Source organism: Talpa europaea (genome assembly GCF_964194135.1).
Source record: "Talpa europaea genome assembly, chromosome: 15".
Taxonomy (NCBI): Eukaryota; Metazoa; Chordata; class Mammalia; order Eulipotyphla; family Talpidae; genus Talpa; species Talpa europaea.
Window position 1 is genome coordinate 30,164,127 of NC_140083.1, and position 27,448 is coordinate 30,191,574.

General features: G+C 35.1%; 1 protein-coding gene across 1 annotated transcript in view; it reads left to right on the forward strand.

Annotated features, from left to right (window-relative positions):
- OSBPL8 (oxysterol binding protein like 8) overlaps window positions 1-26,914 on the forward strand; it is a gene marked incomplete at its 3' end in the record, with an annotated part of 79,517 nt that extends 52,603 nt beyond the window's left edge. The window contains 14 exon segments of the mRNA XM_084255896.1: window positions 249-486; window positions 1,080-1,264; window positions 2,581-2,662; window positions 2,946-3,044; window positions 4,800-4,896; window positions 8,422-8,520; window positions 11,155-11,252; window positions 13,541-13,630; window positions 15,372-15,508; window positions 16,936-17,121; window positions 17,455-17,542; window positions 23,417-23,522; window positions 24,798-24,900; window positions 26,782-26,914. Coding sequence (XP_084112022.1) covers window positions 249-486; window positions 1,080-1,264; window positions 2,581-2,662; window positions 2,946-3,044; window positions 4,800-4,896; window positions 8,422-8,520; window positions 11,155-11,252; window positions 13,541-13,630; window positions 15,372-15,508; window positions 16,936-17,121; window positions 17,455-17,542; window positions 23,417-23,522; window positions 24,798-24,900; window positions 26,782-26,914 — 1,741 coding nt within the window.
- Window positions 26,915-27,448: the final 534 nt, after the last annotated feature.

The following is a 27,448-nucleotide window of genomic DNA, read 5'->3' on the forward strand; positions in this document are numbered from 1 at the left end:
ATCCTTGGTAGTAGAGAGGCAAAGAACTTTGAGTTTTTCCCTGGTTTTTTGTTTAACTTCTCTGTACCTCCATCTACTAATCTGTAATGTGAGAATATTATTAATTTCATAGGATTATTTTAAGGATTTATTGAGTTACTATATAAAACAATTAGAATAGTACCCAATACATAGTCTTTAATAAATGTTACATGTTGTTCTTACATATTCTTAATATTTTCTTTCTTATAATAATTCTTTCCCTTAAGGTTAAATGACAGTGAAATTGAACGACAGCATTTTAAGGACCAAGATATGTATTCTGATAAATCTGATAAGGAAAATGATCAAGAGCATGATGAGTCTGACAATGAGGTGATGGGGAAAAGTGAAGAAAGTGACACAGATACATCAGAGAGGCAAGATGACTCCTATATTGAACCTGAGCCAGTTGAGCCTTTAAAGGAGACTACCTACACTGAACAGAGCCATGAAGAACTTGGGGAGGTAAAAGTCTCATATTCAGAGATTTATGATATCTTTAATGTTTTTTAATTTTATTTTCTTTTTTATTTTAATTAAGTAATTTTTTATTGAGATGAAATTAGTTTACAGCAATATGGTTCAGAGTTACAAGTTCATATCCTTTCAGATGTATGACATAAATTAGCATTTATAAACATCTAAACATATACTTTCACATAAAATAAGCAAATAAATTTAAAGTTCATATTTCTTCAGGTTTGCCTTTGAATAGAATACTTACCTGCTTTATGTCATTGCTAGAAACAAAATAAATTGCAAGGAAATGTGAGTATAGTTATTATTAACTAGCACATAGAAGTAAAGATGTATAATAGAGGGTAATGTTTTTGGTATTGGTTCTTTGTATATATCATTCAATTTTGGTTTCTTTTACACTTACCCTTTTTACCTAAATTTTATAACTATAGACTTTATTACCTAATGGGTTATTTCTACATTTTAATAATGCTTTTATAATAGTCCTATGTAGATTTTCAACATTACCCTGTCCTTTCTAAATTATCTACATATCTGAAATAAATATAATATTTCAGTGTTCTTGTTAATTATTAAAGGCAGGTGAGGCTTCTCAAACAGAAACTGTTTCTGAAGAAAACAAAAGCCTTATCTGGACACTGCTGAAACAAGTTCGCCCTGGCATGGACCTGTCCAGAGTAGTTCTGCCAACATTTATTTTGGAACCTCGTTCTTTCCTGGATAAACTCTCAGATTACTACTATCATGCAGATTTCCTATCTGAGTAAGTAGATTCTTATTTCTTAAACTAGAAGATGCTTTGTGGTATTTTCCTCCAAGTTCTATAGCACTCATTAGTTTTTATGGATCTGTTCCAATCAATGTCAGCAAGAATAGACTCAGTCCAGGAAACCTGGCCCTTACAGGACATATGAGGCTGAAGAACTCTAAACGAAATTGATAACATGGCCACTTGCCACTGCCTCATCATTGTAAATACCAGGCATTGCTCGGTAAATGAACCCCCAAATCTATTTTTATTTTTTTCTATTGCAGTTTCTCATAGAAACTCTGGCAGCATCTAGGGTTGAAAAATCTTGGTTTGAAATGTTTCTAAAATTGAGCACAGATTTGGGCAGTATCTTAAAGAATAGAAAAAATTGGGGGATTGGGGGGAGGAGAGATATAACCAGATTATGAAAAATGATTCTTGTAAACTTATTTACATGGATTCATGTCTCATACTGAGTTCTTGGTTTGATAAAAACCGTGGAGAATTTGTGAAAAAAAAATTTCCAGTTTTATTGAGAACTAATTGACATCACTGTGTTAGTTTAATGCATACAGCATGATTATTTGATTTACATAGATTGTGAAATGATTAATGCATCTAACATCTAACATCTGTCTCCTTATAAATAAATGAAAAGAAAATGAAGAAGAATTTTCTCTTTGTGATAAGAACTTTAAGAATTTTTTCTCTTAACACCTTTCCTATTTGTCATACAACAGTGTTTTTGAGGCTCTTCATACTATTTTTCATAATGATTGTAACCAATTTACAATCCTATCAACAGTGTATAAAAATTCCCTTTTCTCCATATCTGTACCAGCATTGTTACCTCTTTTCTTTTTGATGATGACCGTTCTAACCAGCATGAGGTGATAGCTTATTGAAGCTTTTTTTTTTTTTAACAAATTTTATTATTAAATGTACAAAAGCCTTCCAGATACTTCATTCTAGCTATTAGTGGCAACAGATGTTATTGGCAGGAAATCCAGATGATTAAACAGGGATGAACTTAAAGATCACCATTGCCTGAGGCATAGGGCAACCTGCTTTTGCCAGATTTCTTAGTTTCACTTGTGGCACAGGAGATCCCTTCCCTGTAACCCTTGCTTTTAACTCCTTGAGTTTCTTTTGCTCCTCCATCTGTTTCTACTTAAAATGCTTCATCCACCTCTCCCATCTCCTTAGCCTGCTTCTTGCCACCTTAGCTGGACATGGGTCCTGCTACTCCTTCTCCCTGTCAGTGTGGTTTTAATTTGTATTAAAGCCCTAGTAACTAATGTAAAATTTTGGTATTCGTTTGTTTTTAGGGCTGCACTTGAAGAAAATCCTTATTTCCGTTTGAAGAAAGTAGTGAAATGGTATTTGTCAGGATTTTATAAAAAGCCAAAGGTAATATTTATGTTTTATTTTCTTTAGTCTTGTATGCTTTCTTTATTTTTTGTTATCTTTAGATTTTTTAATTAATAATTGCATTCAGAACTTCTTTGAGTTAGCAGAATTACAAAATACTTGATCATTTAGACATAATATGATTGAAGTAATTTCATGTCACTACTGTGGAATTTTGTAAGGATGACTCCCAGATGATACAGTGAAATCCACTTTGACTGGTTTAAACTATCTTAACTCTTCCATATATGTAATTTGAAATTTGTATTTTTTTTTTTACTAGGGACTGAAGAAACCTTACAATCCTATACTTGGTGAAACTTTCCGTTGTTTATGGATTCATCCCAGAACAAACAGCAAAACCTTTTATATTGCGGAACAGGTATTAGAAATGCATGGTGCAGATACAAAACTGATTTGGAAGTTTTTGGGATTTTTTTTTAAAGATTTATTTATTTATTTATATAAGCACTGGGTACAGTCAGAAGTGCAGGAGGGTGAGAGAATTCACCAGAGCCAGAGCGGGGAGCAGAATAGGCAGACGGACGAAGTACACTGCTGAGGGGAGCAGTGGGCGGCAGGCGAGGTCTGTGCACCATGTAGGACCCTCGCTGGTGGCCGGGGATTGAACTGGCACTGCAGAGGCTGTGGGCAGCTTCGCAGCCCAGTGCTCAACCGCTGTGCCCACCAGGGGAGGCCCAGTTATTGGGATTTTTTTATAGAAATATTAACTCACAAAACTCACGGTTGATTAACTTTTCTTATCAGTGAACATTTGGTGAGCATTTAACGTTTTAGTTCATAATACTATTAAATGCCATACTCAAAAATATTACTACAGTCATAGAATCCTATGTTTAAAAATAAATCTTTATTTTTCGTCCCTCCACACTTTTGTTTTTGACCAAGTTCATATTTCTAAAACACCTTTTTGATTATTCTTAAAATTCTTCAGTGATTCCCAAGTTCCTAAATCATGTTTATATTTGTCTGTCATTCAAGTTCTTCTGTATCTTTCTGAATTTGTCTCAAATTACATGTCTCCCTGAACTCTCCACAGTGGTCCTATTTGTGCATTCACAATTAGGTAACCTAGTATTATAATTTTTTGCCTCATTAGTTTAAAATTTAATTCTTCTTCCCACCCTGTGACCCCCCAGTATTTCTTCTCAATTATTCTCATCTAAACAAACCCCAAACTGCTCATCTTATATTGACCCAGATGACAGCAGCTCCCAGTGATTTCTCCCTTCTCAAACTTCTGTTATTATTAATTATCCATGTTTTTGTAATTACCCATAATGCAGTTATTTTAACACTTGTATTGGTTTAGCTTTTTACAGAATACTTACTTCCCTAATTGAATTGTTGGCTCCTTGAAGATACCCTCCCCATGACACCTCTTTTTGTTGTACACGTAGAAGGCAGTCAGAAAATATTTTTTAATTTGAAAATACTCATTCATTTAAACTTAGGTACATTTGCATTCACGATTCTCAGTCTTCTCCTAACCTAACAAACCTGAGAAACATGACATTGTGTTCCAGTAAAGTGCCTCCTTGAATGTAAGGAGGATGAAAATACCATGTCATTTGAAAAATCATCCCCTGGAGATTTTGACACATAGATGCCATCATATTGAAACCACTGTGTATTCATTTTTTAAAGTTGATGGTTATGCCACCTTACATTTTAACTCACAATAATTCTTCACTAAATGAGAGACTTGAGAGGAGTTAAACCGATTTGTCTCACTTTGTCTCACTTCAGAAAATGTAAGATGTATGTATTGAAATATTAGGTTATTAAGACAAAATGTTTGTCAAAGCTTTTGTTAGTTTTCTACAGCTTATCCAGCAATACATAAGAAAAATAAGTAATACAGAATTAGTTGTCCATTGCTGTATACACATATTACTCCCAAAACAGTGACTAAAAACAAACATTTATTATCTCATACAATGAGGCTCAGAGAGCAGGGGCTGCTTGACTGTTTTCTGGCTTAGGATCACTTAGGAAGTTTTAGTCATGATGTCATACAGTTTTTGCAGTGATCTGAAGGTTTGACTCAGCCTGAAGATTCTACCTCCAAACTCATTACTGTGTTTATGCTTTTGTGTTTCCCTGTGTTCAATAGGTGTCCCATCATCCACCAATATCTGCCTTTTATGTTAGTAACCGAAAGGATGGATTTTGCCTTAGTGGTAGTATCCTGGCTAAGTCCAAGTTCTATGGTAAGTTTCCCTGGTTTCAATCTTTACTCTTTTTCTGGGAGGTAGATAGTAATTTCTTGGTGAGCTTTTCTTTAGACAGCATCTTGTACTGATTTCAGCAAGGGATTTGCATGTCACTTTCAGTATGCTCTTCATTTGAATAATGACTTTTCTAATGTTTTTCTTTTCCCATTCATAGAGGCATGACTCACTTTAAGTATTTTTACATATATATAAATTTATCACAAACACCACTTATCAATATACAGAATAATGTTTGCCCACCAGAGTGTCCCCTTTTTTTACATAATGTATTTCTTTTGCCATTAGTCCTCCAAGGTTTTTTGTTCCATTTCAGTGTACAGAAAAGGAATCCACATATGATTAGAGAGAAGGCATCCAAGTACAATTAGAATACTTGGTCCAGGGTCAGTCAATAATGAAATTTAACCTTGGACCAAAATGCCAAAAAAAGAAAATTAAAACTTTACATAAAACCATACAAGTGCAAGTACAAGGGAAAATAGAGAAGAGAGAGAAAATAGTTACTATAGAAAACCTTAATCTATAAACTGTGACAATTCAAACAAATATGACTAAAGTTATACACCCATGGAAACTATGACCTTAAGTACTTTCATTTGATAATAAACTTTTAAATGGAGAAAAAGTATCAAGTTAAATTTCAACTAAAGAATTTTATTTTTTTTTTAAAGATTTATTTATTTATTTATTTATTTGTTTATACAAGCACTGGGTATAGTCAGAAGCACGGGAGGTTGAGAGAATTCACCAGAGCCATAGTGGGGAACAGAACAGGCAGAATGACGAAGCACACTGCTGAGGGGAGCAGCGGGCGGCAGGAGAGGTGTGCTTGCCATGTGGGACCCTCCTCCGGTAGCCGGGGAGCAGCCGGGGATCGAACCGGCGCTGCAGAGGCTGCGGGCAGCTTCGCAGCCCAGTGCTCAATCGCTTCGCCACCAAGGGAGGCCCTCAACTAAAGAATTTTAAACTTGAAAAAGTAATTTTCATAAAATATGAAAATAAAATGTCAACAGAAATCTAGGTCTGGTTACCTAATAGGATGTAGAGGACCATAAGTAAGTCTTTAACAAGAAAACCACAGTTCAATATCACTCATAAATATACATGCAAAAATCCTTAACAAATTGGTAACAGATCTATATATATGTGTAGGGTAATTCACATAAAAGGATATATTGTGATCAATATTATCAATAATATGTCAGGATTAAATGGAGATATCTCATTAATACAAAGTTGCTACATCATGTGAAAATCATTCAGAATCATTCATATTAATGGAATAATAGAAAAATAATAGAAATAAAAAATAAAAAAATAGAAAAAATTAATAGAGACAAAGCATTGACAAAATTCAATACACATTCAAATTAAAAACTCTCAACATACTAGGACTGAATTAAAGATAGCTATGAAAAATTGATAACAAATTCATTCCCAAGGTAAAAATTAAATAATTTTTAATTCTGTTCACAGAAATAAGATAAAGATGTTCACTCACACAACTTCTATACAAAATTATATCAGAAATCCTCACCAAGATGTAGTAGACAAGATAAAGAAAAGACATACGGATTGGAAAGAGTGAAGTTTAAACTATTTATGTAACATACTGATCTATGTAGAAAATCCTAATGCATCTGTTTGACAGACCTAGAGCAATTATTGTCTGCTGCCAAGGTTTTCAGTGCAGATGCAAGAAAAAAGTATGCTTAAGCTTTCTGCCTAACGTTTGCACCCAAGATTGAATGGAGGAATACAGGGGGGAAAATAAAGATTTTTTGCAACTCAGAAATAACCTTGTAAACAGTAAGGAGCTTTTTTTGGCTCCAAAAGAAAAAAACACCTGTGGTACTATAGAAAACAGCTACTGGAAGTCATTAGTGAATTTAGTAAGGTTGCAGGATACAAGGTCAAAATCCAAAAATTCTACTTCTATACAATAGAAATGACTACTTGAAAATGAAATTTAAAAACAACTTTGATTACAGTAGTACCTGAAATACAAAATATTTGGAAATAAATTTAATGAAAGATATGTAAGACCCTTTACACTGAAAACTACATAACATTGCTGAGGAAAATTAAAATAGATCTAACAAGTAAATGCAGAATGTACTATGTTTACTAGATTATTTAATATTGTTAAAATGGCAAATCTTCCAAATTGAGCTAAAGATTCAGTGCAATCAAAATCCTAGCAGACTTTTTTAAATAAATTGACAAACTGGCTTTAAAGTTACATGTAGGGGGCTCCCTGGTGGCGCAAGGGGTTAAGCACAGCACTATAAAACAGTCTGCAGCCTCTGCAGCACAAGTTTGATCCTTGGCCAGCCAGAGATAAACCCACATGGTGCAGCAGACCTCTCCTATCTCCCCCGCTGCTCCCATCAGCAGTGTATTTCAGTCAGTCTGCCTGTTCTGTCCCCGCTCTGTCTCTAGTGAATCCTCTCACCCTCTGCATCTCTGGCCTATACCCCAGCTCTTGTATGCATAAATAAATAAATCTTTAAAAAAAGATAAAAAATAAAGTTACATATAAAGGTCAAGGACATAGACAGCCAAAAAAAATTTGAGAAAGCAGAATAAGACAGATCTTTTACTTCCTGAGTTCAAAACTTCCTGTAAAGCTACAGCAATCAATACAATGTGGTATTTACATCAAGAGAGCTATAGAGATTAATGGAACAGAGTAGAGAGTCCAGATTTAAACTTATGGGGAAATGATAGTCCAAAATTAAACATATATTTACAATGAACACAGAACTTTCTTAGTGAAAGAAGTACAACACAGTAAACTACAGTGGTACCCAAATAAAATCCTAGAGCTGGTAAAACTGCAGTGATAGAAACTGGAGCAGTGGTTTTACAGGAAAAGATTGACGCCAAGGAACAAGGGGAAATTTGGAGAGTTTATGAAATGTTCTGCATCTTGATTATAGATGGTGGTGATTTCATGACTGTATACAATTGCCAAGACTATAAATGAAAACTTAAAATGGGTCACTTTGAAAATTATACTTCAGTAAAATGATGATGTGGGGGGGAAGCTAGAGAAAAATACCATAAATTTTATATTTGATTGCATTTTGTGGATTATGCATATTCAATTTTTCTAAATTATAGTATATTGATTGTAAGTACTTAAAGGATACACTTAACTAAGTTATTGTGATGAACAGATAGGAAATAATTTTATTCAGAAATGGACTAAGCAAGCATATGGTGAAAAAGTCTTATTACATGTTCTACATGTTTCAGATTTTTCTTAATAGCCCGATATCATAGTAAGCACATGCCTCTATCTTTCAAAAGTACTGATTTTTAAAGAATGGAATATGGATCAAATATGTTTTGGATATAAGAGATATATGTTTGGCCATAGTGAGACTGAGACAGTAAAACATTCCACTCTAGATATATGATTGATGTCCTAAATATATTTTGTTTATATTGAATTGGTTGAATTATGTGAAATTTAATAAGCAATATATATTTCAGGAAACTCACTGTCTGCAATATTAGAAGGAGAAGCACGGTTAACTTTCTTGAATAGAGGTGAAGATTATGTAATGACAATGCCATATGCTCATTGTAAAGGTAAAAATCTTCCATACTTGATATAGATTTTCCTTAAGCTTCTTTTGTAAATATATGTTTATAGCCATAATTTATGTTTTGACATTGATGGAGCCTGCCTTTTGTTTAAAAATGTCTTTGGTCTACAGATACTTGAGATTATTGCTATCATCTGCTCAGTATTTCCATGGTGAATTAATTCACACATAACAGACTTTTTTTGACAAACTTTAGTTGGAGGAGGCTGATTTATAAATAATGGAATTTCATTTGCCTTATGTGCATGTTTTAAAATTTGATGAAACTGCCATTATTTTGGAATCTTTATGATTCTTAAGATTTCCATCTTCTTTCACTACCACCTGTCTTTTAAATTTTTAAATTACCACTTTTCTGTGTATCAATGTTTTTAAAATTTCTCCTTATCTTCATTTGGTAGTTTTTTAAAAGTTAATGTGTTATGCTTCCCCTCATTATTTAGGATACAAAGGAAGCTATCAAATAACATATCAGGCCAGGTATCCAATTATTCTGTGTATTTTATGTTTAAAACCTCATCATTTCAGTAGCCCTATAAAGTAGGTTATATTATCCCTGTCTTATGTATGAAGAAAATGAAACACAAAGAGAATTTGCCTGAGATCACTCAACTGCAGTGTGGGAGAATCAAGATCTCTGCAGTCTGCATTACTAGAGGTCATCAGCTTAAACACTCAGTTTGGTCATTATATGCACCTTATTTCCAACCCGTTTCTTAAAAATAATTTTTTGTTAATTATCCTCTATTTTAGGAAATGATTAATAAAAACAGAAATGATTTTATATGGCCTCATTTTACAGATGAAAAACGTGAAGGGTGGAGGAATAGTAAGAATCTTATCCAAGGAAAACTGGCTAGTCCATAAGAATGCTGAGAGCAAACTCAGTTTTGTTGACTCCCATCAACTATACCTAGAAATTACTATATACAAGAGTAGCCAATGTGTGGCCTCAGGCTAGATCATTCTGACAGCTTCACATGAGGTTCTTGAAATAGGTATGAAGTGAAATACGTGAAGTTATGAATTAAATTGATAGAATATATTAAAAATTTTTATATCATTTGCAATAAAGAAATGATTTTCCATGTAAATACCCATATTATACCCAGCTAGCAACAGAGAAAATTTTTTTCATAGCAATATTTTTATTGCATAGAAAAATAATAGAGACTAGTAACTCTATGAATGAGAATAACCAAGGTTATTCTCCAAATAGCTCGTCTCATAAATCACTATACAAAATAAAGTCCAAGCTGAGTAAGTATGAGAAACGTTACAACCTGTTCCTTTCTTGGAAATTAACACTATTTATTTGTGCTTACAGACTACAGTCTGAGAATAGACACACACCCTATTTATATTTGCTAAACTGAGATTTCCCCTACTTCTAGCCACTGAATCTATTTTACTCATTTGCCTTACACAGTTGAATCTTGTTATTTATAGTAGTTATGTTTTATAAAGTCATCATGAACACTCAATTCGTGCATACTGGACCATTGCTCCTAAGAGAAACACAAGGTCTGCTTCCTTTGAGCCACTTTTCACAGTTTCATCACCTGATCATTACATAATCTTGTTTCTATTTAAAGATACTTTATTTAGTATATACTGTTGGTTCGTTAGCGTTGAACTAACAGCCAGCAGCAGTATAACTCATGTCTGAGTTTTAACACTTCACTTTCTCCATAATATACATCACAGCCTTCTGGTCTTAAAAACACTTGGCAGCACTTTCACACTACACTTGGGGGCCATTCTAAACAGTGAAGTTACCAACAAAAAGCATGAAAATGCAGTGCTAGGGCCTCCCTGGTGGCGCAGCGGTTGAGCGCTGGGTTGCGAAACTGCGCGCGGCCTCTGCGGCGCCGGTTCGATCCCCGGCTGCTCCCCGGCCACCAGAGGAGGGTCCCACATGGCGTGCAGACCTCTCCTGCCGCCCGCTGCTCCCCTCAGCAGTGTACTTCGGTCCTTCTGCCTGCTCTGCTCCCCGCTCTGGCTCTGGTGAATTCTCTCACCCTCCCGCGCTTCTGACTGTACCCAGTGCATGTATAAACAAAAACAAAACAAACAAACCAGCAAACAAATAAATAAAGCATGCCTCTATAAAAAAAAAAAAAAAATGCAGTGCTAAAAGTCCTGTAAGAAGAACATTCATTTACAGTAAGAGGGAGTAAAGGAGAAGGCAGTCTCGCTTTGTTTGACCTCAAGTGGAATGTGTACATTAGGCAACTCAAATTTTTCACGACTTGGTGCATGTCCACAAATTATAAAACAAGTGCTGTGTGATTTTTTGGATTATCAGTATATTTAATAAATATGTGGGTTTGCAAATATGCAATCTGCAAATTATGAGGTTTAGCAGTTAGCTATTTAAAACCTAATAGAATCAACCTTTTATGTGCTTATTATAGACTTCTTTGAATGCTCTTGAATGCTCTTGAATTATTAGCTTTATTATAATTACTGCTTATACAATGTAATTTTATATAGTAAATATAATAAGTATATATTAAGTAATAATTATTGTTCATCCTGAGAAATGAAATTTTAAAACTGCTTGTTCTTATCCAGTGTCTGTTTCTTCAACCTTTTGTCAATTTTTTTACTTTAGGAATTCTTTATGGCACAATGACCCTAGAGCTTGGTGGAACAGTCAATATTACATGTCAAAAAACTGGATACAGTGCAATACTTGAATTCAAACTAAAGGTTAGTAGAAAATGGTAGGCTGTATTACCTAAAGGGGAGCTTTCCTAGAAATATAAATTTTGAACAAAGAGCAAAGTTTAATTTCTAATTAAGGATTAAATAAAAGAACATAGAATCCATGAAAGGGTAGCCTTAGGAGATTCAAATCAACACAAAGCCGTCATTTTAAAATTTCAATTAATAAAACTGTTGGCATTATACAGAGGAGATTTAGGAAGTGAATGAATAGTGATTTCTCAGTAAATTAAAATACCGCTTTACAAAAGACCAAGAATTATATATTAACTTCACCTGTAACTGTATAGACTAAAACAGAATTGTAGTAGTTATAATTTATGCATGACAAATTGTTCTAGAACTCAAAAGCTTGAAAAGAATCATCTTTTAAGTGGTATATATACACATAGAATATTAATCAGCCACCAAAAAGATAAACTCACACCATTTGCAGTAATATGAATGGAGCTGGAAGGGATAATGCTAAATAAGTTAGGAGAAAAGTAAATACTGGATGGTATCACTAGTATGTGGACTATAAAGTAACTAATCTTAAGAGTCAGATAGAGGGCCTCCCCGGTGGCGCAGCGGTTGAGCGCTGGGTTGCGAAGCCGCCCGCGGCCTCTGCAGTGCCGGTTCGATCCCCGGCTGCTCCCCGGCCACCGGAGGAGGGTCCCACATGGCGCGCAGACCTCTCCTGCCGCCCGCTGCTCCCCTCAGCAGTGTACTTCGGTCCTTCTGCCTGCTCTGCTCCCCGCTCTGGCTCTGGTGAATTCTCTCACCCTCCCGCGCTTCTGACTGTACCCAGTGCTTGTATAAATAAATAAATAAATCTTTAAAAAAAAAAAAAAAGAGTCAGATAGAGACAAGCTTAAAAACTAACCCTTCATAGTTGACATAACTGGAGCACCAAGTTGGGGAGGTGTTGGGGGAGGAATAAGAACAAAGAAGGAAGGAAGCACCATGGACTGTGGAGATGGATTATCAGTGATTTGATGGTGGGTACACTATGGTAATAATACCTGATGGAGGTATCCCAATATTACCTTAATTAAAATTAATTAATTTAAAAAAATCAGGAGCCATCTCATAATCCTTAGGGGTTTTATGGATCAGGAATTTAAACAGACTATACTGGGGACTTTTCTCTGCTAGAAAATATCCATTCCTCACTTAGGAAGAATTTGTAGGCTATGAGAGTCTTGATAGTTGGAATCATTTCAAGGTTCATCACTTACATGTCTGATGACTGGGGTTGGATGACTACAAAAGACTAAGAGTGCTGATCTGAGCACCCGTGTGGATGGCCTTTCAATCTGACTTGGTTTTGAAAGCATGACTGCTTTGAGATAGACTTCTTACTGGCAGCTCTGAGTTCTAAGTGAAGATTTTCTTGTGGGGAAGGTGGGAGCTATATCACTGTACATGACCTAGCTTCAGAAGTCAAGTTTAACATCTCTTACACCATCCTCTATTAGCTGAAAAATTACAAACCCACTCCAGTCCAAGAGGAAAAAATTAAGACCTTTCAAACTGTCAGTTGTGGTACATTATGATAGTACATTATGTTAAGATAAATGTTTCCATAAACTAATATTTATTACTAAATCTTTCCTATATTATCTAGCTGATGAGCGACTTTCTCTATTAAAACGGGTCTTACTTTTTTTTTATATAATGTCCTTTGATTTTTATTTCATCCTAGCAAATGTTTTGCTTGTGTGGTAATAGTACTTGAAATCATTGCTAAAGATGATTTAAGTAATTCGTGACATCTTTAAGGATTAGATTAGGACGTTAACATTTTGTCTTGGTGAAGGTAGTACAGTAACTCAAAGTATATACCCTCTAATTTTATTCTTTAGAAAGTTTTTTGATTGGGCATTGATTTACTATTTTGTTTTGAAAGAGGAGGTCTTATTTCTTTCCATGGATAAGTTAAATCCCTTCAGTTTACTAAGTTTTGCTTAATACATTGCAATACTGATAGAATATTCTTGAGTCAGAGGTGAGCACAGGACATGAGACAGTTATGTCAGTGTGATCTTTCTCAATATGTTTATTTGGACTCGACATAATCTGTTTGTTTTATCCTATTTTTTCCCCACAGCAGCAAATTCAAATTTCTTTTTTTTTTTTGAGCATTTCTGACTAAAATTTGTGTTGTATTTTACTCAGATGTCTAAAATAGCACTGTAACTACATAATTACTTTTTGGTTATTTTTTTCTATATTGTGTATACATATAAGTTAAAAATAAAAAGTTACTTTAACATTTTCTCTTTTAAAAGCCATTTCTAGGTAGTAGTGACTGTGTTAATCAAATATCAGGAAAACTTAAATTGGGAAAAGAAGTTCTAGCTACATTAGAAGGTCACTGGGTAAGTATTTTTATGGATTAGCTTTACCGAAAAAAAAGAAAAAAAAAATCAAGCCATATTTTAAAAACTTACTCTGAATAAATCACAGTTAACAAATATTTTGGTTTTGATCTGTTATTAACATATTTAATTTTATGTAATAGTTTGTCTTCTCAAAGTTGTAAATCAATAAAAATAGCGAACATATATCACTGCTTTGTTTGAAAATGTTATTGATTTTAACTAATTTAATCTTTAATACAATTATGTATCATAATTATACCTTCTGTTGTTACAATCTGCTTTTACAGAGGAGGAAACTAATGCACAGAGAGTTTAAATAAGTAATTTGCCCAAAATAAGCGATGGAGCAAGAATTCCACTCCAGACACTTTGACTCCAGAGCTATACTTTTACACACAGCAATAGACTACCTCCGACCTAGAGAGTCATTTCCAATGAGAGTTATATATCCTTTTGCAGAACATGGAAAAGATATAGGAGTATTTGAGTGCAGTGGTTTTTATTTACTTCTTTGCTGGCCTAAATTCTCACTTATGTAATTTAATAAGAGGAACTTAAATGAATAAAAAGGATCATGATACTGCCTCTCACTTTGCACTCTCACTGTGAATACTGAGTTATGTGCTATTTTCTGCATTTTAACAGGCAGAAAATGAAGAGAAAATGAAACTGGATCTTGAAATTCAGCCAAGAAACCACATATACTCTGTCAGCTTTAAATTTTACACCTAGTTGAAGGTCCTTTAGAAAAAAGATAAAACCATCTTTTATAAAAGAAATTTCTAAGATTGAGTTTAAATTTTTAATGCTAAGAAAGGTTCTTACAGGTTTCTAAATATAATGAGTGCATATGTAGTCAATAGCATCTCATAGACTGAGGTCTATTTTGATAATTCAGACATGAGACTTTGAGACTTTGCATGTAATTGTTTGAAATTTGTTTAGTAAGTAAATTTATGAGGGGGCCTTCCTGGTAGCCTATAGGTTAAGTCTCAGCACTGTCACCTTTACAGCCTGAGTTCTGTTCTCAGCCAGGGAGCTAACTTATATGGCACAGCAGACCTCTCCTGTCTTGCCCCACTGCTCCCCTCAGTGGTGTGTTTCAGTAGATTTGCCTGTTCTGATCCCCACTGTGACTCTGGTGAATCCTCTCACCACCAGCTCCCACGGCACCTCTGGTGTACACCCCAGTTCTATGCAAGAAAAAAAAAGTAAATTTATGAAATCTTAGAAGCAAACTGTGCATTCAACAGTTTTAAAAATTGGCTAGTATTACGTGTTTAATCTTAGTGTTTTTATAAAAATGACAAATTTGGGACTTTTGTAAGAGTAGTAGTTACATTTTTTTTTTATATTTTATTTATGCATACAAGAGCTGGGGTGTAGGCCAGAGGTGTAGGGGGTGCAAAGATTCACTAGACACAGAGTGGGGAGCAGGACAGGTAGCTCTACTGAAATATACCACTGAGGGGAGCAGCAGGCAAGATAGGAGAGGTCTGCTGCACCATGTGGGTTAGCTCCCTGGCTGGGGATCAAACTCATGCCACAGTTACTGGCTATAGTTTGATAGCACTGAGACTTAACCCCTGCATCACTGGGGAGTCCCCCTACATTTGTTTTAAAGTGTATTTAGGTCCAGGGTTAAGTATCAGGAAGAAATTATTTTATTATTAGGCTATATAATACTTTTTTTAACAAAATAACTCTCTACATTAATTTTTTATTTCTTTAAATATAGGATAGTGAAGTTTTTGTTAATGATAAAAAGACTGATAATTCAGAGGTTTTCTGGAATCCAACACCAGACATAAAGCAATGGAGATTAATAAGGCACACTGTAAAATTTGAAGAGCAGGGAGATTTTGAATCTGAGAAGTAAGTATACCATGTTTCAACTAATTTCATGAAGATCAAGTAATGTGTTTTTAATCCCTCAATACTAGCGTCACTGTTCTCTGTCTTCAGTCATATTTGAATTTAGCAAAAGAAGTTTAACATTTAAGGGGTATGACAGAATTCTGTTTGGTACCTATGAATGTCAAGTAAATATAATACAAGTCGTGCTATTTTTTCTTCAACTCAGACAAAAAAAATTTCCCTCCTCTCTTCTTATCTTTTCTAGGACCTATTTAAAAAATTCTGTTTTGTTTGCATAAAATTATAAGACTAAAATGATCCTTAGTTTTTAACTAGCAGCTTTTTATTGAGTTGAGGCATGTAGAATTTTAGGTGAAAGCAGTAGTTCCAAATCTACTTTTGCTTCATTTTCTAAAATAAGAGAATATGTCACTGGATATTCAGGCTTCTAAAGAATTTAATTAGTTGGATAATAATTAGGTCATAGTTTCTGCTCTTAATGTCATGAAATTCTTGCTGTATCACTTACTCTTTTAAACCAAATATATTACATAATTATTAACCAATTTTTTTCTTACTGTATTTCTTTGTTACGAGAAGGGGCCATCTGCATATGAGACACTATGCTAGCTGCTTTAGACACATAGTGCAGTTTAGTTATCACTACCTATCTCCACATATATACAACACTTTTCAAGGTATAAATATGATGTAACATATTTTAAAGATAAGGAAAATCAGCTTACACAGAATAAGGAACTTTAACTTCACTAGCTAAAAAGTGGCAGATACAGTATTCATCCCAAGTGTGTGTGTCTAATTCCAAAGTCCTTGTTCTTTAAATACCAATATGGTATTTTCCCAGATGTGTAGAATATTGATACTATATTTCCATTCATCTGGGGGGAGAAAAGGCCTAAACTTTGATAGAAAAGATTTTGTCTAAGTAGTCTTTTCTGTAAAATCAGTGGTTTGAATACTGACCACACTTACAGATCATTTGGGAAGCATTTTAAAAAACAATACGTGCACCCCACTCCCAGAAATTCTGATTTAAAAAATTCCCAGATAATACTATCCATCCAAAGTTGAGAAGTATAGCATTACACTATTGCGTCTTGGAGACCATTGGATCTTAATTAATACATATAAGAACCATCTGTGGAACTTGTTAAAAATGCAGATTTTTGAGACTTCATTTCTATCTTCCTGCTATTGATTGACATATGTTTAAGAATTCATGTAATAAATGTCTCTTGCCAAGAAAAAAATTGGTCTCCACTGTGTCACACTACTCAGGAGACCGTGTTTTATAGTTTGATTCATTGTGAAGCATCTGAATATACTTTGTCAAAGTAAAAAAGTATCATGAAGACATTTTCCCTGAAGTGACGTTAAGTCTATTCAATGTAGATTTTTAAATACTGTCTTTGCACATGTACTAGGCTATGGCAGCGTGTAACTCGAGCCATAAATGCCAAAGACCAAACAGAAGCTACTCAAGAGAAATATGTTTTGGAAGAAACTCAAAGACAGTCTGCCAGAGATCGGAAAACAAAAAATGAAGAGTGGACTTGCAAGTTATTTGAACTTGATCCACTCACAGGAGAATGGCATTACAGGTTTGCAGAGTAAGTAGTTATAGTATTTTGTAAGTAATATATCATAAGCCTTGCTTGTTGTCTTTATTTCTAGAATTTGTATTGTTAGCTGCAATAGTATTTTTAATTAAGATATATGTGAGATTTTAAACTTGATATCCCACACATAATTTGACAATAAATTTGACTGCAGGCAGTTAGCCTATAAAATAAGCTGAAAATCATATTAGATGTGACAAATCTTAGTCTTATAGATAGGTATTACTCATGAAAACCTAATTATAGAAAATATTGTAAAAGTTTTTAGGTCTTTTTGTTTAGTCACTAAATAAGTGTCTTTTTTAATGCCCTTCATTTATGTAGTACACGACCATGGGACCCACTCAATGACATGATACAGTTTGAAAAAGATGGAGTTATCCAGACCAAAGTAAAACATCGCACTCCAATGGTATGTAATTAAAAAAAAGTAATTAGAGGTGCTAGGCATATAAATTATTATGTATTATCCATAAATATTTGAAATTTTGTTTCAAAATTTAATATGTTGGCCAGCAAAGTGGGAAAATAGGTATGTGCTTACCTACTACTTCCCCCTCAAAGAAACATCAAAAAGCAAGTAGAACTATCGGAAACAAATTTGCCAAAACTCTGGAAAATAGTAGGAGGTTTGCAGCAACTGTGTAAACACTGAATCAAGAAAGAGGTGACTTCAGATTAGTAGGAAAGCTATATGAGATCTTTACTTATCCTTGTTCCAACCCCTCCCTGGTACAGTGACAGTTTTGATGGGTCCACACATTCCCTGGGTGTGCCCTGACTCCAGAGGAAGCAGAGGAGACCTAATTCACCAGTAGTCATATATGTGTATTCTAACCTGTCCAGGGCTGCTGGAAGGAGTTGTACAGGGCACATGTTTCTCCTTTTGTCTAACTCAAAGCTTAGCAGAGAGACTACAGACATTGCTTGGAAGTACTTTAAGCCAAACTAAAAACCTGCAAACCCCTAGCCAAAAGATTACCTTTGAAACATACAGTAGACCATGTAAGACCCAGGAACAACAGAGGGGGAAAGATTCCTTGGAAAAATAGGGCATTGTAAAGCCCCATGAAGACAGGGAAATTTTTAAAACTAAGCAAATGCCCAAGGCAAGATGTTTATGCTCAGAAAAAAAAACAAAAACTAAATCACTACCTCACACCATGCACAAACACCAACTCAAAACAGATTAAAGAACTAGGCATAAGACCTGAAACTATAAAATATATAGACGGAAATATAGGTGAAACACTACATGACATACACCTGAGTAACATCTCTGAAGACACATCACCCAAAGCAGTGAAAGCGAAGGCAAAGATAAACAGTTGGGACTACATCAAATTAAAGAGCTTCTGTACAGCAAAAGAGATAGTAACCAAAACAAAGAGACACCCCACCGACTGGGAGAAATTTTTTGCATACAAAACTAATGATAAAGGACTGATAACGAAAATCTACAAAGAGCTGGTGAGACTCAGCAAAAGCGAAGTAAACAACCCACTCCAAAAATGGGCAGAAGAGCTAAAAAGAAACTTCTCCAAAGAGGAAATGCAGATGGCCAACAAGCATATGAAAAAATGTTCAACATCACTTGTAATCAGGGAAATGCAAATCAAAACTACAATGAGATACCATCTTACACCAGTGAGAATGGCACATATTAAGAAAACTAGCAACAACAAATGTTGACGAGGATGTGGAGAAAAAGAAACTCTCCAAACTCTCCTGCACTGCTGGTGGGAGTGCAAACTGGTCCAACTACTATGAAAAGCTGTGTGGAGAGTCCTCAGTCTGCTAAAGGTGGAGCTTCCATATGATCTAGCAGTTCCACTCCTAGGTATTTACCCAAAGGACATAGAAACATTAATTCAAAAGAGCACCTGCACCCCTATGTTTATAGCAGCACTATTTACAATAATTAAGCTATGGAAACAACCCAAATACCCAAAAATGGATGACTGGATCAAGAAGATGTGGTAATATACACAATGGAATATTACTCAGCAATCAAAAAAGATAAACTCACACAATTTGCAGCAACATGGATGGAGCTGGAAGGGATCATGCTCAGTGAAATAAGTCAGAAAGAAAAAGAAAAATACCAGCAGTTGGGCCTCCCCTGGTGGCGCAAGGATTGAGCTCTGGGCTGCGAAGCTGCCCGCAGCCTCTGCAGCACAAGTTCGATCCCCGGCCACCAGCGAGGGTCCCACATGGCACGCAGACCTCTCCTGCCGCGCCTGCTGCTCCCCTCAGCAGTGTATTTCGTCATTCTGCCTGTTCTGTTCCCCACTCTGGCTCTGGTGAATTTTCTCACCCTCCCGCGCTTCTGACTGTACCCACTGCTTGTATAAATAAATAAATCTTTAAAAAAAAAAAATACCAGATGGTCTCACTCATAGCAGGAATTTAGAAAACCTAAATAAGGGACCAGGAAAAAGACTAATTATAATAAAGTAAAAATCAAAATCAACAAGCAACTATAAGCCAGAGACACACTACAGGGGGTGGGGAGAAGGGAGTAGGATCAAAACAAGGGTGGTGGGAATTGTATGGGGACTAGAACCAAAATGAAAATGCATACGTTGTGCAAAAATGAAAAATGATATAAAAAATATATACAATAAAATTTTAAAAAAGATATTCCATTTAAACTGTTCAGTTGGGATACTTTAAAAACTAATTACTAAAAAAATAAAAAACTGTAAACTTTCACCTCAGACTAATATCTAGGTTTGGTAAAAACCTAATTAAGTATAGTAGAAGTGCCCCTACGCAGAAGTCTGCTAAGATTGGACACTGTTAATTAGTTTTTGTTTTTGTTTTTTATCTTTATCTGTTTACTGTGTTCAAGGAAATCTCTTATCAAAATACTTGCTGAACAAGAGCTATGGAACAGAAAATGCAATGACAATGCATAACAAGGAACTCTTTGCAAAAATAATTTGTGAAATTCATTGAACAAATAAAGTTTGGTAGCCTTTGACAAACAAGAGAATAGCAACCCTGGGGAAGATGGAAAATCTGATTAGAGATTTACCACATTATGATTTTTCAGATGTTGAGTTTTCAATGAAGAATTACAAAACATGAAGAAACAGTAAAGCATGACCCACTAAAGGGAACAAAATAGAAACAATCCCTGATGAAGTCTAAACACCACATTTACTAGACAAATACTTAAAAAGCTATCTTAAATATACTCAAGGATGTAAAAGAAACAGTGAACTAAAGAAAATCAAGAAAATGATGTATAAACAAAATGGAAATATCAATAAGAGAAATTAATACAAAGCAAATTCTGGAGCATAATGACTGAAATGAAATATTCAGAGAGATATTCAACAGTAGAATCAGACAGGCATAAGAAAGAATCAGGGGCCTCCCTCGTGGCACACTGCACTATGAAGCAATTTGCAGCCACTGCAGCATAAGTTCAATCCCCGGGCTGCTAGGGAGCGGCCCAAGTGGCGCGGCGGACCTCTCCTGTCTCGCCCATTGTATTTCAGTCAGTCTGCCTGTTCTCTTCCCCGCTCTGTCTCTGGTGAATTCTCTCACCTTCTGTATCTCTGGCATGTACCCTGGCTCATGTATGCATAAATGAATGAATCTTAAAAAAAAAAAAAAAAAAGAAGAAGAATCAGCAAGTGTGGAGATAAGACAATTGAAATTATCTAGTCTGAGGAAGAGAAAGAAAAGAGAATAAACAAAAGTGAATGGAGTCTGAGGGACCTATCAGACACCACTGAGTGAATTAAATGCAATGTTGGAGTCCCAGAAAGAAAAGACAGAGGAGTACAAGAACATTTGAAGAAAGAAAACTCCTCACATTAAAAGAAACTCAATAAACTCAAGGTAGGATAAGCTCAGAGACTTAAACCAAGACACTGTAAGCAAACTGTCAGAAGACAAAGAGGGGAAAAAAGAATCTTGAAAGTAACAAGAAAGAAGCAACTAATTATATTGCGGGGAGTCTCTGTAGGATTAATAACCAATTTCTCATGGGCCTCCCCTGGTGGTGCATCGGTTGAGCGCTGGGCTGCAAAGCTGCCCGCAGCCTCTGCAGCACCAGTTTGATCCCCTGCCACAGGGAGAGTCCCACATGGCGCGACAGACCTCTCCTGCCATGCTCGCTGCTCCCCTCAGCAGTGTATTTCGTGGGTGTGCCTGTTCTGCTCCCCATTCTGGCTCTGGTGAATTCTCTCACCCTCCCACGCTTCTGACTGTACCCAGTGCTTGTATAAATAAATAAATAAATCTTTAAAGAAAAAAAAAGATTAAAAAAAAATAACCAACTTCTTATGAGAAACCATAGAGGTTAGAAGGTATGAGATATGACATGTTTAAAGTGCTAGAAGAAAAGAATTGTCCTATATACAATCTATCCTTCAAAAATGGGGAGGAAATTAAGAAATTCCAAGATAAACAAAAGCTGAGGAAGTTTACTGTATTCCTTGTGGGAATATAAAATGGTGTTGCTGCTGTGGAAGACAATTTTGTTGTTCCTCTGAAAGTTAAAAACAGAATTGCCACATGGTCCAGCAATTCCACTACAAAAGAATTGAAAATAAGCACTCAAATAGATACCTGTACACAAATGGTCTTTCTGTATTATTCATAATAGTCTAAAGGAAAAACAATTCAATTGTCCGTCAATAGATGGATAAACAAAACATAGTATATACTTGCTATGGAATATCTTTCAGCAGTAAAAGAGAAATGAAATTTTGCTGCATATCATGACCTGAATGAGCTTAGACTATATTATACACTAAGTGAAACACAAAAGAACTAATATTGTATGATTCCATATTATCATAATTTAGAAATTCAAAATTTTAGTTTTGTTTCTTCTTGTAATAAAACTAGAATGATGAGACAGAACATTTGTATTTCCTCCTAAAAGTAGTTCATTAATCACAATAGATCTTTGTGTGCTGATATATTGCTAACACCTTTGTGATATTAAAAACCTTCACACCAGTCTTTATCAATCTTCAGTTTGAACCTACTCTAAGAATGTGGACTTGGATTGTAAATGTTATAAAATTTCCCTTCAAGTTCAAGTTTCTCTGACTTGAAGTAGGAGGGCATAGCGTAAGCTGAATCCAAGGCCTGCCTATTTATTTATTTTCTATAATAAATTATGGAAGTTTTAATTTTAAGCACATATATAAGATATTGCAAAATTCTGCAGTGAATCAGATAACTGTGGGAAATTTGTTTTGTGAACAGTTAACAGTAAAGAACAGAGTTTTAAAGATTTGTGACTACTGGGTTCCCTGTTTTGCTAAGCATATTAATTATCTTTCCTTTCTGATAATGTTTTTTTCTCTTGTGTTTGCACTTTTTTATTTGGTATTAACTACCAAAATTGCCAGCCTAGTAGTAGGATAGTCTACAGTTTATATATTCTAAGGAAAATTTAGTCTTAGTTAATGGTTTAATAAAATTTTGAATCTTATATATGCACACAGATACTTTTGGTAAGTCAAGTAGTGCTCTGAAAAATTTCATTTCCATTATGTTTTTATATTATCCATACATTATTAAAAATAAATAAATATATTGGAAAGCCAACACCATTTCTTGTTGGAAATAATATTATGATTTTAAAACACGGTTATTTAACATTTAACTAGTGCTAACTGCTGCAGTTAGAAAGTTGGTGGGGCTATATTTATATTTGTGTATGCATGAAAATGTCTCTTAAAGGATCTACAAAGTACTAGAAGTAAGTGCTTTTTAATGTGAGAGAAATTGGATAAGTAGGGGTTAAGAGTGAGTGAGAACTCTGCATTGTTTAGTTTTATACTTTTTAGGTGTTTGTGAAGCTAATGTTATTAAAATTAAAATAATTTGGTTGCATATCACATCTTGTTTATTAGGTTTTAAACTATTGTCATCTTTGTTTTTTTTTTTTTTAAGATTTATTTATTTATACAAGCACTGGGGTACCAGAGGCACGGGCGGGTGAGAGAATTCACCAGAGAAAGAGCAGGGAGCAGAACAGGCAGAAGAACTGAAATACACTGCTGAGAGGAGCAGCGGGCACGCCATGTGGGAATCTCCCTGGCCAGCTGGGAATCAAACCAGCGCTAGAGAGGACAGCTTCACAGCTGTGGACAGCTTCATAGCGCTGAGTTCAACCCGCTGCACACCGGGGAGGCCCTGTTTTTATATCTAAATATTATGAACCATGAATAGGTAGTTTTGACAGTTCTACATTTGTCATTAATTTTTTAATTATGCAAATTAACATGATAGTGTGATTTTTTTTTTTCAGGTTAATGTCCCCAAAATGAAACATAAGCCAACTAGGCAACAGAAGAAGGTGGCAAAAGGCTATTCCTCCCCAGAACCTGATATCCAGGACTCCTCTGGAAGTGAAGGTAAAAATATTTACTGCAGACTGTTCACTGTAAGTCTGATTTTGTTAAAAAATATTACTACACTATGTATGATACATAAAAATGTTTTTTCATATTAATTTAAGAAGACGTATAAGAGTATTGGTGGAGGCAGGAGTAGGGTGCAAAAGAAGGTATTTTAGACTATAGGTAAGTTTCAAGACCAGGCCATATGTAAAGGGAAATGAAAACTGGGGAAGCACTCAGGTTAAGAGCCATATTGCAGCACCAGCTCTTATGCCTTCTTATTTAATGATTTCCTAGATTCAATTTAGGAAGCATTTTTTGGGCTTTGAGCTCAGTTCCAGGCTTCAAAAAGTTTTCCATTCTCTGAATTATTATAATGTTTAAAGTCACAAATTAGTAAAAATATAATTATGAGAATTATGGACTAAATTAGTGCCACTCTTATTCAAGCCAGAGAATATGTAAACTATCTTGAAATACATTGAGATTTAATCAAAAAAGGATTAAGGTGATGTCTTAGTCCTTATGAGAAAATGAAAAAACTTGAAGCCATAGTTTCTACTAAGCTCACAGGAGCTCAGATAATAGTAAAGGGGAATTAATGATAAATGCCAGAAAATTAGAAGATGACAAATAATAAAGAATTTATATAGATGGGGCAACTGAATTCAGTTTGAGGACAGTTCTTAGAAGAATCTTGCTTAAGGATTTCTATTGGATGACAGCAGTCTAGGGTTGAAGAATGTGGGTGGGGTAGAGTTAATGAAGTAGAAAAGGAATAAAGTGAATTAAGGTTTAAAAGCAGGCATAACATAGTACCAGTGTACTTTGTTTTGTTCCCTTTCTACAGAAAAAGAAATTGAGACACAGACAGATTAACCCACCCCACAGACAGGTTAACCTACCCAAGTTCTCCCACCCTGCCTTATATATATATGGATATTTTGGCTCCTTAATTCACTCTCTTCTCCATTTCACTATATTACCTATAATGTATTAACTAAAATTTATTGAGTACTTAAAAAATACTTTAAAAAAGTACTTAAAAAAGTGTAACTGCTATACAAAATTTAACTAATTTGTGGTTACTTTAAGTATATCTGTATTGTTCTAGTTTTGAAATATGTTTGAAATTGCAAAAATGCGGAGTATTAGTATTATATTAATCTTTAAGTCACAAAAAATGCTTTGGAAAATTATTACACTAGAGACATTAAGCTAAAGTGTGATTTGTTTATAGTTTAGTACATTCAGTATTTTCATTAACTTCTTTCTAAATGTCTTTTTTAGCTCAATCAGTAAAACCAAGTACAAGAAGAAAGAAAGGTATAGAACTGGGAGACATTCAAAATTCAATCGAATCTATAAAACAAACACAGGAAGAAATTAAAAGGTAATATATACTAAGGATGACTATTCAAGTCCAGAAGAGTAGTTAAGAATCCTTTTAGGTAGGAAATCATGTGCAGACTTTTCCTTTTTATAGTATTGCTAATGTTGCTAAGCTAAAGTAGAACTTAGACAGCTGTCATCTGAGATAGACTGAGACTTGAAATTCTTTCAGCACTAAAATATTGGGAAGGGGCTTTCCTTAGCTGTGAGGGTAGAGTTGAAATATCTCTTAACTTCTGAGTTATACTAGGAATAGAGTTATTTTACATGTAGAAGTGGGGTGGTTTCTGCAAATCCAGAATATATACTGTGCTCTCTTTGGATCTTTTTTTTTTTTAAAGATTCATTTATTTATGCATACAAGAGCTGGGGCACAGGCCAGAGGTGCAGAGGGTGAGAGGATTCACCAGAGACAGAGTGGGGAACAGAACAGGAAGATTGACCAAAGTACATGGCTGAGGGGAGCAGCAGGAGACCTCAGGAGAGGTCTCCTGTGCCATATGGGTAGCTCCCTGGCTGGCCGGGAATCGAACTCATGCTGCAGTGGCTGTGGGTAGCTTCATAGGTTGCATCTTAACCCTTGCACCACCAGGGAGGCCCCTCTTTGGATCTTTGCCCACACTGAATACACTTCTTTTGTTGCCTTTTCTCCCACCTTGCCCATCAAGAAATCCCTGTTTATCTTTCAGGGTAAAACTCAAGTGCCACCCTTTTCGTTAACATTTTTAATCACTCACCTTTGCCTTCTAGAGTTCTTTTATCCTTCTGCTCAACTTGTATAGCTCTCTGCACATACTCCTTTTGAACACTTACTCGAGACGCTACAGAGTTGTTATTGTATATTTGTGTCTGCCCCATTAGGACTCTGAGCTCCTTCAGAGCATCTTGGTGTTATCAATCATTATATAGAGTGCTTCCATCTTTAATTATATTTATAAAATCAGTGAGCCTACTTGTTTGCATCCTAAAGAAAAGAGAAAGAACCCTATACTGATAAAACACTTTAATAGGAAAAGTCAGAAAAATAAAAATCACTAATCAACTCTTTTTAGCCAAAAGCATGTAGGGTGGCATGAGGATAATGTCAGTTTATTTCATGATTAAATTAACATTTTATTTTGGCTAGCAAATGAAATGCCTACAGAGCATTCTGTTGTAGTAATCATTTTTTTCCTGGGGAATTTAGATTTTTTTTCCAACTCCACCTCTATTTCTGTAAAGAAAAGATGAAAGAATCTTAGTTGACTAAGAAGCAAAATTTTCATTTCAAAACCATTAAGATAATAGGTATCGGGCCTCCCCGGTGGCGCAGCGGTTGAGCGCTGGGTTGCGAAGCTGCCCGCGGCCTCTGCGGCGCCGGTTCGATCCCCGGCTGCTCCCCGGCCACCAGAGGAGGGTCCCACATGGCGTGCAGACCTCTCCTGCCGCCCGCTGCTCCCCTCAGCAGTGTACTTCGGTCCTTCTGCCTGCTCTGCTCCCCGCTCTGGCTCTGGTGAATTCTCTCACCCTCCCGCGCTTCTGACTGTACCCAGTGCATGTATAAACAAAAAACAAACAAACCAGCAAACAAATAAATAAAGCATGCCTCTATTAAAAAAAAAAAAAAAAAAAAAAAAGATAATAGGTATCTTTCTACATCTTCAGACTTTAGTAATTATGTTGGATGTGTATCATTAATACCTTTGGTATGATAGAGTTGGATTCAGATAAGAGCTAATAATTGCACCACATAGCATAATCAGCTCCCTGTTCAAATGGTAGAAATTGATTGAACTAGTTTAGATAATGTAATTAAGTGCTCTGTGACCGTATATAAAGTTGTGAGTTCTCTGGTAACATTTTCACAAATAATTAAAAAAAAAACTGTTGCTTATTTTTGTAGAAATATTATGACTCTTCGAAATCATCTCGTTTCAAGTACACCTGCCACGGATTATTTTCTGCAACAAAAAGACTACTTCATCATTTTCCTCCTGATTTTGCTTCAAGTCATAATAAACTTCATGTTTAAGTAGAAGTTCTTTCCAGTAGACTCAATGAACTGGAATAATCAGATTTGGCCTGGGACCAATGTTCAAGTTGGTTTGGTCTTTAAAGCATCACCATATTTCTAAAACAAAAAAAAAACTTAGAGATAAATGTAGAGGTATTGACCTTTCATACCTTTTACCCTTAACCTTAAACAAGAGCTATTCTATTTGATTATTAAAGTGAGCTGTATGTTAAGTGCCAGAAACTTTCTAGCTTTTGTGAGATTGTGTCTACATGTGAGTATAATAAATCCACATGTATATACACAATTGTGTCTTATGCATACCTGACAGTAGTCTATTTTATAGTATGTTTTGAGACCTAGCATTAAAATGTTAATAACAAAAATTCTATCAATATTATAAATACATATATGGTAATCTATTGTCTTCATAAAACAGGCACAAAAATTTTATCAGTAAGGAGTTACAGAATGGGAAATGATGGGATAATAGACATTTTAATAGTTCGGTAACTGAACTGTTAAAAAAATCATTTCCAAAGCATCCAGCTCAGTT